The sequence below is a fragment of the Colius striatus genome, chromosome 3 (genome assembly GCF_028858725.1).
Source record: "Colius striatus isolate bColStr4 chromosome 3, bColStr4.1.hap1, whole genome shotgun sequence".
Classification (NCBI taxonomy): Eukaryota; Metazoa; Chordata; class Aves; order Coliiformes; family Coliidae; genus Colius; species Colius striatus.
Window position 1 is genome coordinate 37,709,886 of NC_084761.1, and position 17,222 is coordinate 37,727,107.

The window sequence follows — 17,222 nt, forward strand, 5'->3', positions numbered from 1 at the left end:
ATCGACTCTTTTTTCCCCATTTAGACACCCATAGTAATACCTGAGTGGGCTTCAGGAAGGTTTCTGCTAGCTTCCGGCAGTCAAATGGAGTCACTAATCCGCTGGTGAAAATATGATCTAATAAGGTTTGAACATATGGGTTGGTCAAGCCATATTGCATCACAGCTTTCTGGCCTTCCCATATCAACTTCCTGTCCAAAGGTGCCCATTGTCAGTTTGCACAATTATTATGTGCTGTTATCACTGGAAAGGCTTGTGGAATAAATTCTCCTTCAATTACTGCGTCACGTATGAGGCCTCTCCATTTCTTAGCCGGATCATAGTCATCTGGCCAGGGGTCTCTGAGCACCTGTGGGGGTGAAACTTTAATCTCTGGTTTAGTTAATTCGTTAATCTGTTTCAACAGTTGATTAGCTGTCGCTTTTGGCTTTTTGATCAGTTCCTCCAAAGGGGCGAAAGTCTGTTTCATATCTTCTCCATGCCTTATTAGTTCTTCCTGTAACAATTGTCTTTGTTGATCTTTCCCTTCACTAGATGTTGGGGGTGATGATGGTAGAGGAATACACTCAGGGGTTGATGAGCTCAGGAGCAACGGCAGATCCGTAGTATTGTGGGCAAAGTGTACCTTTTGTTCTCTGCCAGGTACTCCTTCAGGCATGGCAGCAGGATGGGATGGGGCAGGATGGTGAAGGGTGGGTGGGAGGGGAGGTGAAACAATGCGTGCATTTGGCTTCTGGAACGGTGCTCTAGGGGGTTCTGGGGGGGTGGGCTCACATCCATACTCTCCTCCTCTAGAGGTGGAGCTGAGGGTATTATGACATTATCCCCTCTGAAGAGTCTCTTAGTATTTTCTTCTAGAGGGGGAACCGATGACACTATAAAGTCACCACCTCCAAAGAACCTTTTAGCATCTACTGGGAACACAGATGAAATAGCATTTTCTGCATTCACAGCAGCAGCTGTAGCATGCTGAGCTTCTAGCTGTTGTAGAATGGATGATACTAGTTTACACAGGCCAATAGCATTATTCAACATGTCTCCTAGATTTCACCAATGTCCCATTTCACATACTTCCTGTGGAGAGGCAATGAAACCTACCTCCTGTCCCCATCTTACAAGTCTTAACAAATCCTCTCTTTTATAATTGAATCCTCTCTCAGCAAGAATAAGCTGGAGGGTGTCAACAGGGTTTTCCTCTTTGCTCATCATTTTTCCCATTATACCAGTTTAATCAGTTCACTTACCTTTTCAGACAGGAATCCAGGTGCTTTTCTGCTGAGGGTTCTTAATCCAACAAATTTGGCTGATCATGTCGGGGTTACCAAATGTTGTAGTGGTGAAAGCAATACTCATTCAAAGATGTAGAGAATCTAGGTAATGCACATGCAGAGACATACACAGGCAACACAGTACAACCAACAGGATTGACTCAAAGCCACCCTTCCTTTGCTAGCTACCTCCTTATATGCTGCTTCTGCCCATGTGATCACCCAGGGCCCAACTGATTAACTTGCAGCACCTGTTTATGATAATTGGAAGTAGCTTGCCAGCTGCATTAACTTGTCCCTACCATCTTTATTCAAGTTGGCTGGTCCAAGCCACATTTGTGCCTACATGGAGGCGTCTAATTGGCTCAGCCCCAGAAGCTGGTCTGGCTGAGACCTGGGGAGAGTTTTGAGCAACTACTTACAAGAGCGATCTTTACAGCCCCTTCCCCCTTACCAGAAATCTGTCATGTCAAACCACGACAGTATTTAATTTTTTTTTCCTGCTGGGGTGGCATTGCAGCATTACACATGTAAATCACTACTTGCAAGGACTGAGTAGATATATGTATCTGAGGGCAGAAGGGGACCACTGTGCCAAGACCTCTAACGGCAGCAGAACCAAACAATGGTGTCTTTGTGGGTTGAAGGCCCAATCAAACTACTACTGAAGTCAATGGAAGCCTTTTCAGTGGTTTCCAGGGGTGCTGGATGAGTAGCGCTTCAAGTAGTATTGCTAACTCTCAAAACTAGAAATAAAAGCACAAAAGTGTTAGTTTCCTTTACAATGACAGTCTGCCCACAATTCTTCCTACCTTTTTACAGAATAGAGCAATGACCTTGCTCAAATCCCCAGAAAGCTGGGAGGTAAGACTTCATACAAATTCTTAAGTGCCAAGCTTTCATCTTGAAGAGAGCCAGTCTGGGGAAGTACAGCAGCTGCCAAGCTGGACAGTGTGGACATCTGATATAGAAAATACAAGGCCAATAAAAAATAAAAGTGTGTGCTACCATAGAAGACAAACACAAAACTGCAAAACACAAAGCTCTGACAAACCTCTTCCCATCAGACCATCAGTTGTGTGTCTGTGGTTCCCAAGGCCTGCTGAGGAGCCCATTTCCTAACCCTCTGACCAAGAAGTCTGTCTGTATGGGTGAGTTTTGTCAGATCACAGCCTTTTGGAGACTGCTCATAGTGAGCATAATCTCTGCCATGTACATGCAGCTTGGCACCTCTCAAACACATGGATGGATTTAGGGAGGATTGCTTTTTTTTTTGGGGGGTTTTTTTGTATTCAGAAAAATAGCCACTAAAGCATTGATGAATTGGAATTTGCTGAGATATATTTATGCAAAGCCTAAAATGTTTTAGCTTGACCAAAACTAATTCACTCCTGGCACTTCAGCACATCGTATCATCATTTCAGCTGGTTGCTACTGAATTTTCACCACCTCTCACCTCACCTCTATGAAATACATGAGGGGAAGGGGCAGGAATAACAACCCAAATCCATTAAATAGTTACTTTTTGGATAATAACAGTTATCTTTCTTTTCCATGGATAGTGTTCTGTCTCTTTCTGAAACAAGTCAGCTCATGAATCATTGTTATTTAGCTGGACATTTTTGCCTTTAAAAATTCCAAAATAAATGTGCATATCCTTCTAAATATAGCATATCTGTATGCTGTGTGGCACTTTCAACCTCCAGCCACTCATTCTCAGATAAGCATGGATTTATAATATTAAAAAAGTGCTTTATAAAAGCATCTTCTGGCTTTTCGGCAGAATTGTGTTTTATTTGAGAAAAAATGAAATCCTACAATTATACCTCTATAGAAGTGAACCTGGCATGCCGCATTTAACTCTGCAGTCTGGAATTGGAAAAAATACTGTGCTATTTATCTGTGGAGCTCGAGGCAGAGGGCATTTTCAGTTGGCTAGCTGTGCCTGCTTTTCTGCAAGGCAGTTAATAAGTCTCATAAGAAGGCACATATTTCTTTAATCCAGTCTTCAAGTCTAACAGCCTGTAAAAACACTCCTAGCTAACTCTTTCCAAGTTCTCAACTCAAGCTTTAAGCAAAATGGGACCAAAATGTATCCTTACTGATCCATGGGCAGAGAGGCCCTGCAAACAGACTGAAACAAACCTAGACAAAAGCATAAAAAGGAGAAATACCTTCCTACACCAAAGGAGGTGTATGAGAAACACTGACACACACATATGTATCTATGAACAGGCCAGAGCTAGTGGAGAGGAAAGAGCTGGTATAGCTTTTTCCTCCCTCCTATATCCATCTCTGAACTCACAGAAAGCAGTTTCTCCAAAATCTGAAGTGGCAACACTCTGCTTCATGTTATTCTTTTTTCTCAGAAACCACTCCCTAATGGAAAAATAACAGTCAAGTAAGAGATCAAGTATAGTAAGAAGAGTAACTGTTCTCATATGCTTGTTGATGGAGGTGGCACAGACAGGACTGGCCACTGCATGGCCATCTGCTCTCAATGGCCCCTGTGGCTCTCCTCTTGTCCCAGAAGACACACAGACAGAGCAAGTCATGCCAGCAGTACTGTATCGTAGCCCCAGCAGCAGCTGCAGCTCTGCGAGTTCAGTGTAAACTGCTCGAACCAAAAATCAACTCTGCTGCGGGCCCACTGTTAAACTGCCACGAATCCCCCGTTCCTGTTACTAGCTGCCTCCTCCCGCTGTTCTTCCGGCCCATGGATCCCCGCAGCAATCCCCTCCTGCGAAGTTGACGCCCCTCACGCGTCGCTTCGCCTGTGTTGCTGAAAGGCGGCCCTGGGAGTGCAGGTGCCGTGGCAGGCCCGGCTCCGTGGCAGCACGCAGCGCCCATCCCAGCCAAGCCCGCACGGATCGCCTGTAACGCCCAAGAACCGCACAATCCGCGCGGACCCGGGCCAAACCTCTCCTCCTCCTAACGGGGTTGGGCGGGGGGGGGGGGGGGGGGGGAGGTGGGCAGCAGAAAAGACGCGGCGGGGCTCCCACGGGCCGCAGCCCACGCCGGAGGGCGGGCTGACCCATGGAACGGGACGCGGAACCACCCTCCCGCCGGCTGCAGCCCCCGCGCCCGCCCCGCCCTTCTCGGCGCGGCTTGGCGCATGCCCGGCCCGGCCCTTCGCCGGACCTGGCTCTCTGCGGCAGCAGCAGCGTAGGTGAGTGAGACCGGGTTTCTTGTCCCATCCGGCAAGGCCGCCACCGCCCCCCGTTCCCCCACAAGTAGTCTGCATCCCCCTTCCTGGGCCTTTTCCCTGAGGTCGCGCTCCTGCAATTGCCGCTCCACACCGCTATAGTCGGTTGCCCCCGCCTTTATGTAACTCGACCCCTCCTCTCAGGTGTAACGGCTCTCGCTTGCTTCGGAGCGGGTGGTTGAGAAAGTTTCTCCGCCTCCTTGCAGTCCCCCACCAGTTCCTAACCCGCGAGGCCCGGTCCACCCGGCGGGCAGGCCCCCGGCCCCACTCCCTGAGCCGCGCCTTCGGCCGCGGGCCGGGCACAGGCCTGGCGCCCTTTTCGTTGTGAACGGTTATTGCCATGACCATCTTCAGAGACCAAACTGAGCGTCGATTTCTTGTCAATTAACCAGAAATTGGAGAAAGTCACCCAAGGCTGGATCTTGCCCCTTGCAAGAGCCCGCAAGAGTGGCATGCTGCTGGAGCGGGCTCCTCAGCATCCGGGGGAGACGATGCTTTGGGAGGCACCGTGGAGTCCTGTGTCCGCGAAGCCCTTACTTACCATACAATTCAAGCACAGAGACAAAACCACGCAAATAAAGCTAGCAGGGAGTCCCTGCGTTTCAAGGTTCTGTATGTAGTTTGCTGCTGTGGAGACCACTGCCTGAGAAACTAGTGCCTTGGTCAGCATAGTATGAATATCTCGTAATTGGTAACGAGTAGACTCACTGTAGTTAACCCGGGCCAAATGATTTTTTGTGTTAAAAAAGAGCAAGAAATTACGTGTTGCTGCTTTGGAGATGCTCAGGAGTTCTTAGCCTCTCCTTTTTTTCTCAGACTCCCACCAGCTATTTATGCTGCCTACTTGAGTTTCCTTCCTGCTTTGATAGGTTACATCTTCCCATCTCTATGCAAGCAAGTTATTTGCCGGCTGCTGGGAGGTATCAGTTAATCAAACTCTTACCCATAGGGGTGTGGGGGTAGTTCACAAACTGAATAGGGTCTTCTAGTTAATAGATATGCATTTTCTCCTTTGCCTAGTCATTCCTATGTATTCTGCAGTGGTAGAAGTCATAAAGCTTAGATATACCTGGCTCTCTGTGCCTATTGCAAAGAAAGTATAATCAAGAAAAAATTCACATCACACATATGAGACTACAGAATAGTATCATAGCATGAAAAATAGCTCATTGAATGTTACCAAGTTAAAATCACAGCAGAGGTATCACGTACTGTTTCAACCGCTTGTAGTGGAGGTTAAACTGCAACAGCTTCAGCCACCTTCTTTAAGCAGTTGCATCTGAGGCTTTTGAGTTAGTTTGGGCTAATTGCCCTATAATCTCTGTGTGAACTCTGGTGCTATGGAAGTGTGACTTTTTGGGTATTCGCAAGGTTACCTTGCATAAATAAATCGCCACTTGGGTGCAACTGTATCTGCAAAGCAGAGTCCTTCTTTGCTGTTCAGGGGCTTCTGATGGGTTTTGATGGTTTGTTCTGAAGCATAAACAAGCTTAAGTACAGCATGGCATGTTAGGTTGTTTGTCGCATTTTGATTATGCGAAATTGAACAAAATTGTCAAGTTATCATCCCATAAAGCCCAGAAGACAGTTGGCCTTTCTGGTATTTGATGGAAAGTGGGGTTAAATCTCAGTAGAACTTTGTTGAGCATATTCATATGTTGGGTCAAAGGAAGCACGATTAAGGGATCAGCTAGCAGAGTTATTTCCAAAGTGAGTTTTTATCTGTGTTTTTTATGCTCTACAGAACACCTTATCTGTCATTTCTTGGTTGCATTTTTCCAAGAAAGAGCAGTCTTTATTCACTATTTGTGTAAATGAGAGGATTTTGCTTATAGAAGCAGATAAAAATGGTGCCAACTGTAGCAATTTTTCTGTTTTCTGAACTACCTGTGTGAAAAATAACACAAAACAATAAGACATGTCAGGTTTTAGTACAAAGAACCTTTGAAATACTGAAAGGATCTAGGAATTTTATATTAGTGTTGTCTAAAAAAATTTTTTTTTTATTTCTCCAAAAGAAACTCTGGTGGTTTTAAACAAGCTAAACCAGTTTCTGATTTCTTTTTTTTTTGTGTTAAAATAACTTTATGCTGACAAGTACAGTAGGTTTAGGCTTGTAATACAGTATGTAACTTACACTTTCCCACGTTTTCCAACGTTGACTGATTTGAGCTAATTAGTAGGGACATCTGAGGAGTTTTGGTTGAAATTTCCATAACTCCTTTAATTAAATTGGTGAATGGAGAAAGGGAGACACTAATGTTTTTCTACACTGTTTTTATTGCTTCCACCCTGCCACCCCGCCATATTCCTTCTTGATGCAGCTGTAACTAGACTAAGCAGCAAACAGCTGCTTGTGGGGGTCCTGGCAAAGCTGCTGTTTGGCTGCAGTTTGCACTGCATCTGCCTCCTGCCCTTCCCACTGCTATCCCTCTGTCTCTGCTATAGCTTCGTGAACTACCCTCTTGTCAAATGTTCAAGTTTTCTTAGTACAACACAGGACAGCAGCTAGACTTGTTCTGTTAGCTAGATTAAGCCTGATAAGATCTTGTCATTATTTATGCTTATCTAATCTTGGGGTCAGCAGCACTAGTGTATACTTATCCAGAGAGACTCATCAGACTCTGCATTAGACAAGTTAGTTTTACACATGTACAAACTTGTATATATTTATATGCAAGCAGGCTGTTTGTACTCAAGTCACTTCCAAAACCTTTCTCACAGGGCTACAAAGATTGCATTTGCAGAAGGCAAATTTCTTGTCTCCTTCAATTAAAATCCCTTCTGTTTTCCAAGTGAGGCTAGCTGCCCTTCTCTGCACTGATTGTGCTGTGATTTTTGTTCATCTTGTAGATGGGTAACCAAAATTACATACAGGACAGTTAGTGAAAGTTCACCTGTATCTCAGTTTCTCTTGGACTGCAGCACCACTGCTCATAAAGAGCATTAGATTTACAGATGTCATAACATTTCTCACCAGAGTCCTGCCTAGTTGCAGTTAAGTGGCAGTCTTGGTTTTGTTTCAGCCAGGATTCCTGGGGTTTGACTTCATTACAGAGAAAAACAGAGCAATGTTCATTCAAGTCCTTCCACTGTCTAATTTAATCCATTTCTTTTTGCTTCAAAATTGTTCAAAGTATTTTACCTCTGTTGAACATAAAACATAAGGACTCCATGTGACTTTAGTTTTACACCTGATTCGGAGTTATCTAGACTGTCTGAATCAAAATTACTTCACCTTGGAATGTTATGCAGCAGATGTAAGATAACATGCTTGTGCTCTGATCTCCCATCCCTGCTTGCTTCTCTAAGTTTGTTAGTGAGGGATAGCCAGAAGGGGAGTCTCAGTCTCCTGCCTGAGGACCAGTACAACAACTCTGAGGCCTGGAACAGCTACATTCTGGGAAAAGCATATATCAGTATTTCTAAATACTTAACTTGATTGAGAAAATTGCTGACCTGCTGTCAGCAAACAATGATGAGCTATAAACAATGTGTGGTTTGGTTTTGGCTTTTTTTTATTCAGACAATTATTCCTTCATGGAAAGTGTCAAGCAACTGTCTACAAGGAGTAACAGATGATGTTATAAATGAGGTACTTTCTGTAGGTTCCTTAGAGTCAGTAGCTTTCTGCACTGCTTACACTCTTAGTGTAGTCCAAATACTAGACTGTATGGAGGCTAGATGATTTAATTGCCAATATGAGAAAGTGTTTTGCCAAATGATGGGAGGCAGTGGAAAGGACACAGACACCAATGGAAAGATTACTTTACTTTCTATTTTAAAATGTTACAGAAAATCCAATACAGCATTCAGGTACAACAATAAGCTTATAACACTCTTACTTCCAAGCAGCGAAGAGCATAAGCAAGGTAATGCAGCTAAGCATTACTACATGAGAATAGCAATAGTGATTAAGAAAGATACATCACCAATCGCCCTATTGATACATTACAGTTATCCAGATCTACAATCACTGAGGAGCCCCATTTGCAGCAAGGGTTTGGAGAGCCTGTCCCAGCACTTAGGACCTCCTATTCAGTATGTCCACCTGTAGGTGAGGTCAAAGTCATTGTAAGAAGGTCCAGCTTTTTATATTGTTGAATAAACAATCTTACATAGCTTTGTTGGCGGAACATCTGGTCTCACTCTTTGTTGAGATACCACCTGAAGCTTGGCCAAAGCCCCAGGAGGAACCAAGGGCCAAGAAACTAAAATCAATTTCTTGATTTTAATTCATGTACTTCCAACCAAGGCCGAATATCTTAGCTTTGAACACCACTCACTTCTGTTTAAAATCTGATAACAGTGAAGGCCTATAGCTAAGCATTAAGATCAGCCCAAAACAGTATTTTCTGCAAATGAAACATCTGTTCTCTCCTTCTATGTGGGTTATGATAGATTGTATTACACACTATAGTACGTTATCTTCATACCCTGTTTTGCATCTGTAGTATTACTTCTCTTTGTGTTTAACTCCTTTAGTGCACTGTGTTGGTAAGACTGTCTCTTTACAGACGTTAAGTATGGTACTGGCTTTTGACTTACCTTAATTTAAGCTAAGTATAGTATTTAACATAGTAGATGATGGTTTGTTTAGATAGCTAAAAAGATTTGAGTGGCAGAAATGTACCACAGGAACAAGATGCTCCTGAATTGGTGACTTGGGGGAAGAATAAAAATCTTACATAAGATACTATTTTTCTGGCTATGGGAACTGGGGCTGTTTAGTCTGGAGAAGAGGAGATTGAGGGGAGATCTTATCAACATTTATAAATATCTAAAGTGTGGGTGTCAGGAGGTTGGGACATCCCTTTTTTCTATAGTAGGTAGCAACAGGACGAGGTAATGGGATGAAACTGGAACACATAAAGTTCCATTTAAATATAAGAAAAAACTATTTCACTGTGAGAGTGAGCAGTGGAACAGGCTGTCCAGAGGGGTTGTGTAGTCTCCTTCCTTGAAGGTCTTCAAGACCCACCTGGACATGTTCTTATGCGACCTGATCTAGGTTGACCTGCTTGTGCAGGGGGGTTGGACTAGATGATCTCTTAAAGGTCCTTTCCAACCCCTACCATTCTATGATTCTATGATTATTATCTGTAACAAAGTCTCACCAAAAACAAACTGATGTGTGTCAGACTATTGCTATCTGAATATTTACTTAAGGTTATATTAAGCATGTTAATTTTTAGTATGTTGCTGAAACTTCATTTTACCTGAGGAACAGTAATTGACTTGTTCTCATGTTCCCATACCCTTATCTGATATTGTCATGCTGGGAGCTTCCATGTATATGAGATTCTCCTGTCTATGGCTGTGCACCTGAGGAATGGCCTTGGTCTCCTCTGGTGTGATTTCTAGTTTCTTTCCCTGTGATATCAAATATGTATTCAGTATGTACTAAACATATAAATCTAAATATGCTCTCTGCTTCTTAAAGTTGAGAGCTTGGAGGATCTCCCAAGACTTCATTTGATGTAATTGTCAGATATGGATGAAACACATTGTTTAAAGTCAGTGACATTTGGCATTTGTGCTATTGTGCAGTTTATATAAAACATAAAAAAAAGTCACCACAACAGTACCGATTTATCTGAAGACTCACGGGTTTTGTATTAGTGTTTACAATGGTATGTCCACAATAAGTAAAACCTCTACCATCAAGCTCTTTGATGGGGAGACAGAATAGTTTTGAAAAGCGTATGTGCAGTTAAAGCATGAGGATACATGTAGCATATATGTCAGGGGGAAAAGCTTTATGGCTTGGGAGCTGCCACTAACATTTAGTAGTCAGTGGCAGTTTGGTCTGAAGGCAGTGTGCCTCCTTGGCTGTTAGATGTGAGCAGCTAGGGAGCGGTGAAGTGAGAGTTAAGGACCAAAATAACTACTACCTTGAAAGTGTAGGTTGAAGATGTTGTATCTTACATCTGAATGAATAATACATGATGCATTTCAAAACCTTTGTACAGCATTTCACCTCTCTCTTTTTCATCTTGCTTGTCTGTGTTCACTTTTGTAATTTCAGTAGGTTGCCTCTAAAGCTCAGTGTTAGCTCCATACCTCAGTGATAATAGTGCCTTCTTCAAAGGGCACGTTAACAAAGCAAAGGTGGAGAGTACCAATAGTGGAGGATTAATTTGAAGTTAAAAGGAGGCCCAAAATGTTAAGATTTTTTTTTTTCTCCTAAGGAGCTATAAAAAAAGATCTCAGTATAGTAATTTGTCAAATGTGGCATAATTGAACTTTTCAGTAGAAAAAGATATTCCTTAATGTAAACTATAAATATCCTGTGATTCATATATTTGAGTTAGTTTGTGGTTTTGGAAGAAGATCTTTTTTTGTAGATACCTTTGAAGGGAAGAATTGCCTTGAAAAAGGCAAGAAAGGAAGAACTGTAAGAAAGATACCTTGCTTACAGCACCATTAGTGGATATTCTAGGCAGGTTTGATCTTACTTTAACCTGCCTGGCCCAGTGCAGCCAACAGCCTTGTCACCACACTGGGTATAGAGCTGGCAACAATCCTGTGATCTACAGCAGGAATGAATATGATCCCCTCAAGTCACTTCCTGCTCTTTCTCTGGTACCAATGCATAAGGGTTTGTAGATTTAGTAAGAGGCACTTTAGTAAGGCACACTTTCAGAATATGCCAGAAGAAAATCAGCTCTGCTCCCAGAAATGAGACTTGCATTTTTATTTTAGAGGAGTTTACTTCAGGCAGTCCACTTAAACACCAGAGTCTATGAGCAGAAACCACTGAACTGCAGTGATCATCAACTCTTAGCATAGCATGAAGAATGAGTGCGTAATAAATTAACCAGAAAACATAAAGCTAGTGTCTAAGAGAGGAAGATGCTACTAAATATGCTCTCCAGAGACTTTGTCTTAAAACCTTACAAACCCATTTGTTTCCCTTGGCAAAATCCAACAGAACTCTTGCTTGTAAGCTGAATCAGTAACTCCTTGAATTCAAACAGTATTTTGCTTTTTCTTGTAGACATCCGATTCTTTCATGAGGCATGTGGATGTCACTCAGTTGGCTTTCCTGGCTTTTAGACACACAGACTTTTATCTAAAATATGTTACTGAACTGGAAAAAAAATTTGCTCTTCCCTACTGCTTAACTTTTTTTTTACAAATAGAAAGGTGGACCTCAAGCTCAACTGAAGCTCATTAAAGTGGGAAGGGTGAAGTATTTGAGTGACAGAAGCAGAAAAAGTCTTCTCCCTATTGTCTGTAGTATCCCTGATTTGTCTCTCAGCCCTGGGAAAACTATGATAGCTAAGATTCCTTTAGTCTGAGCTGTATACATCTTAAATATCTTCAGCTAAGCTAGGTGAACAATCTAAAGCAAAAGCTAGCAAGCAGGAGCAAACACTCATTTCGATGTTTTAAATATCAGTCTGTTGGATTTATAAAGTTGCTAATTAAAAGGAAATACTTTTCCTTACAAGATTTTTCTGTTAGTATAAATTCTTGTTCTGTAGCTCTGTAGAAGCTTTTAATATTTTGCTTGTATTTGCATAAATTCTCAGAACACTTAAGGATTGCTTGAGCTTTTGAAGAGACTTAGAAAAGCTGAGTAATAAGTATGTATGGAATCACAACACTCGTCGGGCTCAGATCAGTCATCTATCTGGGGCAGCAATGATCAGAGGTGCTATTTAGGGACCAAAGAAGCACAACTGTGATCTGCCATCTGCAGCAGTGAGATCAGGAATGTTGAAAGATACATCTTTGCCTTTTCTTTTTCATGACTTTTTCAAGAACTGTGGGTAACAAGTTCATGAACAGTGACTTTTCCTAAAGGTACCATGTAGGATTCTTGATTGTGAGTCTTTTTTCCCCCTTCTTCTCTCTCCACCTTCCCCAAGTAAGATTACAGATAGTGTTTATAATGTGTCATGAAAGTGTTAGGTCCTAGCAGTACCTAATGTCTCATCTACTCTTTTTTGTTGATGTTTGTGTTTTTTAACAGGAAGATGAACAGAACTTAACTGCATTTTAGGACTTGACTCCTTGATGGGCTGGATTTTATCTTGGCAGGAGTTTTTGAAGATTCACAGTGTAAGAAGAAACAGCCAATGGCTTCAGAGTCCATGGTGCCAGAGCAGGCAAAACAACATCTGATAAAGGGAAAAAGGCAGCAACAGCAGCAGCAACAGCGAACTAGGTCTCCCAACAGTGACACTGAAGACGACATCTTTGTCTTTGAGGCAAATGAGGCTTGGAAGGATTTTCACAGCTCTCTTCTTCACTTCTTTGAAGCTGGAGAACTCTGTGATGTTACACTGAAGGTGATCTTGTCACACAACCATTGTGTTTAACAGTCTGAAGATTAAGCTACAAATAAGTGTGCTGGAAGTGGCTGTGAATTTCGGCAGGGGTATGAAAGCCCTGGAATACCTGTTAGGTCTGAGGCATCTCTAGATAGACTCAAGGGTTCCTTTTGCTATTTAGGAAGTTTACAACTGAAATGTAAACTCTTAAATTATTGACAATTTGAGAGAGGAAGTACCTGACTTTGACCTCACTCAACTTGTCTTTTAAAGCAAGTTCCCACAGTTGATCAGCTTACTATTGTGCAGTGACAGCTGCTGGTAGCATCCTTATTCTCACACATTTTCATCTCTAATTTTATCTCTGTTTCTGCATTCTGTGTTGTTATAGATCTTTCCTGGCAAACAGAATTTCTGGAACAAATCTAACTTCCAACATTCTCAAAGGAAGGAAAAAACCCTAATCTCCAGACAATTATGTTCTACAGCTGATCAAGGAGTAAGGGAGGAGGAGGAAACCAGTTTTATGAATTTTTCATAGCGTTACTTTATCACATTCTTTGTAACTCAGCTGTATATTACTTACATCCTGATCACAGTAGATTTATATCTAGCACAAGTAACAGTGGTTGTCAGCACCTACAAATATTAAGAATTGATTAGCTAGACATCTTAGTGGTGCAAGATATTTAAGAGAAAGAAATGAAGTATAGCTGCTGTACCAAAGAACAAATGGCAGATACCTTTAGGAGAAATTGTTTGCCTACCACTTCTACTATTAGATATTAACAGGGAAGAAAGTCCTTGACAGATGATGCCCCCCTCTCATAATTCTAAAATGCTTGGGAGACAATAGAAGTCTCTGGGAGGAAGTGGGTTTCTCACTCTTCTGCCCCAGTGGACAATGTGAGTAGAATAAACAAGAACATTTTATCTGCTTCACAGCAGATATTAAATTAGTTGACAGGCACTAGGTGCAACAGTGAGCAGGTCCAGTGGCTCATAACGGTTGAGTGGTGCTCACAGAACACTGAAGCTGATCCAGACAGCCTGAGAGCCAGGAAACAGAACTTACCCGAGAGCTCATCATCAAGTCTCTTTAAATCTGTCATTTTGAAAGACATTTTGGGGAAGAAGGTTAATGTCAGAACTCTTAACAACCCTCCACTTCCCTTTTCTTGACCTCATCCTCTGCTTTCTCCTTTTCCACACACTCTTGGAAAGAAGGCACAAAGCTTTATTTTAGAAATGCAGATAAATGCATATTTCTGCTAAGGAAACTTGGATTGAAAAATACACTTTACTGCGTCTGCAATTTAACTTTCCCTAAGTTAGGTTTGTATTAGGGTTTATTTTTATTATTTGTGTGGAGCTACTTTGGTAATTTAAGGATATTAGAGTTCATGAATTGGATTCCAGTCCTCAGGTAGAGGATGTTATCTGTGGAGGCTAGAGATGTACAACCTATGTGCATCTTACCATAAGCCTTCCTAAATCTCTGATTTTCAGGTAACTAGTAACTGTATCTTGAACTGGAACTTTCTTTAGTGCTCAACTTGGAATACAATTTCCTCTTGCAGCTGGTGAGAGAGCCAACAAGGGAAGGCACCTTGCTCAACCTAGTGTTTGCAAACAAAGAAGGTCTTGTGAGGGACATGATGGTTGGAGGCTGCCTTGAGCAAAGTGATCCCAGAGGACTGAAGGGTGGCAAATGTCACACCCATCTACAAGATGGGCCCAAAGGAGGATCCTGGGAACTACAGGCCTGTCAGCCTGACCTCAGTGCTGAGGAAGGTTATGGAGCACCATTGTGAGGCATATACAGGACGACCAAGGGTTCAGGCCCAGTCAGCATGGCTTTATGAAGGGCAGGTCCTGTTTGACCAATCTGATCTCCTTCTATGACAAGGTGTCCTGCTTAGTGGATGAGAGAAGGCTGTGGACATGGTCTTCCTGGCCTTTGACACAGTCTCCCACAGCATCCTCCTGGAGAAAATGGCTGTCCATGGCTTGGATAACATCTGTACTGTTGGGTGGTAATCTGTCTGGAAGGCTAGGCCCAGAATGTTGCAGTGAATGGAGTTAAATCCCTTTGGTAGCTGCTGAACAGTGGTGTTCCCCAGGGCTTAGTGCTGGGACCTGTTCTGTTTAACATCTTTATCAGTGATCTGGGTGAGAGGATTGAGTGTACCCTCAGCAAGTTTGCAGGTGACACCAAACTGTGCGGGTATGTAGATCAGCTTGAGGACAGGAAGTCTCTTCAGAGGGACCTGGACAAGCTGGATCAATGGGCTGAGGCCAATCACATGAGTTTCAACAAGGCCGAGTTCTGGGTCCTGCTTTTGGGCCACAACAACCCCCATGCAACACTACAGGCTTGGGGGTGTGTGTCTGGAAAGCTGTCCTGCAGAAAAGGACCTGGGGGTGTTAATTGACAGCCGGCTGAACGTGTGCCAGCAGCATGCCCAGGTGGCCAAGAAGGCCAATGGTATCCTGTAGCAGTGTACCTGAAGGAAAATGGACATGTGGCCCACCCAGACTTTGGTTATATGAGATCGTAAGCTGCATTAGGCTCAGACACAGGCATCAGATGCAGGCCTCAGACTTTGGCTATATCAGACAGTGAACAATGGGCCTAAAGAATAGTGAAAGATGAGTTGCTTATTAGAATGTAGATATGAAGGCAGCTGTGTGTGGGAAAGAAACTGTGTAAGCTTAAAACAGAAATTAGGTAAAAGAATGTAGAAACTGATCAAGATATGATCATAGTTAAGCTTAATAAATCACATTTTGCTATTAGGTGCATGAACAGAGCATGGTAGACTGAGCTATACAATCATAATAGATTACACCATGTTATTTAGAAAAGAATAATATCTATAATGTGATTGAATGCTAAAATAAAAGACTTCTGCATTGATCGTATTGGTCTGATGCGTGGTCCGTGAATCCCATCCTGCGAGGTGGTCCCTGCAGCATCTTGGCTTGTATCAGAAATAGTGTGACCAGCAGCAATAAGGAAGTGATTGTTCCCCACTGGTGAGGCCTCACCTCAAATACTGTGTTTATTTCTGCCTCCCTTGCTACAGGAAAGACACTGAGGTGCTGGAGTGTGTCCAGGGACGGGCAACAAAGCTGGTGAAAGATCTGGAGAACAAGTCTTATGAGGAATGGCTGAGGGAGCTGGGGTTGTTTAGCCTAGAGAAGACTGAGAGGAGACTTGATCACTCTCTACAACTACCTGAAGGGGAGTATAGTGAGGTGTGGGGATGTGAGGTGTCCAGTATTGAATGATAGGGCACAAAGAAGTGGGTTCGAGTTGCACCAGGAGAGGTTTAGGTTCAACATTAGGAAGAATGTTTTTGCCCAGAGGGTTACTAAGTGGAGTCACCATCCCTGGAGATACTCAAAAGGTGCGTAGATGAAGTGCTGAGGGACATGGTTTAGTTTAGTGATGGGCTTGGCAGTGTGAGACTAGTGCTTGGACTTGATGATCTTACAGGTCTTTTCCAACCATAATGATGATATGAACTTTTCTTTCTGCAATGCTCAGACATTTCTCATGTTTTAAGAATAATTACTTTTCAGTTTTGTTCATGACCTCTGATTGTGAGTAATCATGGTATCAGCATTGTCAGCTGGCTCTTAAAGTGTGATAGTTAATAACTGAGGCAGAACTTTGAGTTCGAAATACCAAGAACATACTAGATGTTTGAACAGATTTAGGTAAAATAGTGAAGCTACTTAATTCAAAAGAATTCAGAGAGTAGGATGATGGCCAAAATAGGAATCGCTGAAGGTGAGAATGGCCTAGGAGCTTTCCTTAAATAGCATCTTTTTTAGCATCCATTCTTTGTTTAATACACAGGGAGACATCCTCTGTTTCAAAGAGTTAAAATTAGGAATTTCACCTACTGTGCTGCTACTGTCAATGAACAGCTCCTTAGTAGAAGGTGGAGAGCTGCACATGCAGACCAGATGGTCTCCTGTTGCTTTGCTTTTTTGTTCATTTGATAGGTCTATGATTTGCTCCTTCTGAAACGGTCTAATTGACGTACACCAAACCATCCATCTTTTCTTCTCCTTCCAGTGTGTTTGCCTTCTGCACTCAGTGCTCACCAGGTGTGTGGATAATACATGTTTTTAAAAAGGGTAGAGCAATGTGTATTGAGCTAGAAAAAACTCCTAATTGTCCTTTAATAATATCCTTTTTTTTAACTGTAAGACAGCTCCTACATCTGAAAATGAACATGTAACACGAGTCTGTCAGGGAAACTGGTTGCACAACTCAGCCATCCTTTTATGTTAGTGCAGACTGCAGAATGACAAAAGATGTAAGAAAGTGCTTGTGAGACACAAATAGGTTGCAGATTGCTCATTTACCTTCAGTATTTACATTCTCTTGTAATGTAATTGAATTCTAGAATTTGGTAAGCGAAAAGTTTATTTTGTGCTTTCTGATCTGAA

General features: G+C 42.5%; 1 protein-coding gene across 6 annotated transcripts in view; it reads left to right on the forward strand.

Moving 5' to 3' along the window:
• The first annotated feature begins 4,367 nt into the window (after nt 1–4,367).
• KLHL8 (kelch like family member 8) overlaps nt 4,368–17,222 on the forward strand; it is a 28,650-nt gene continuing 15,795 nt past the window's right edge. For 3 of the 6 annotated variants that reach the window (XM_061992681.1, XM_061992680.1, XM_061992682.1), the window contains exons 1-2: nt 4,368–4,437; nt 12,455–12,773. In XM_061992681.1, coding sequence (XP_061848665.1) covers nt 12,561–12,773 — 213 coding nt within the window. In that variant the 5' untranslated portion in view covers nt 4,368–4,437; nt 12,455–12,560. Of the gene's footprint in view, nt 4,438–12,454; nt 12,774–12,817; nt 12,863–16,778; nt 16,878–17,222 lie in introns of those variants that run through there. The other 3 variants (XM_061992686.1, XM_061992684.1, XM_061992685.1) reach the window with 3 other exon arrangements.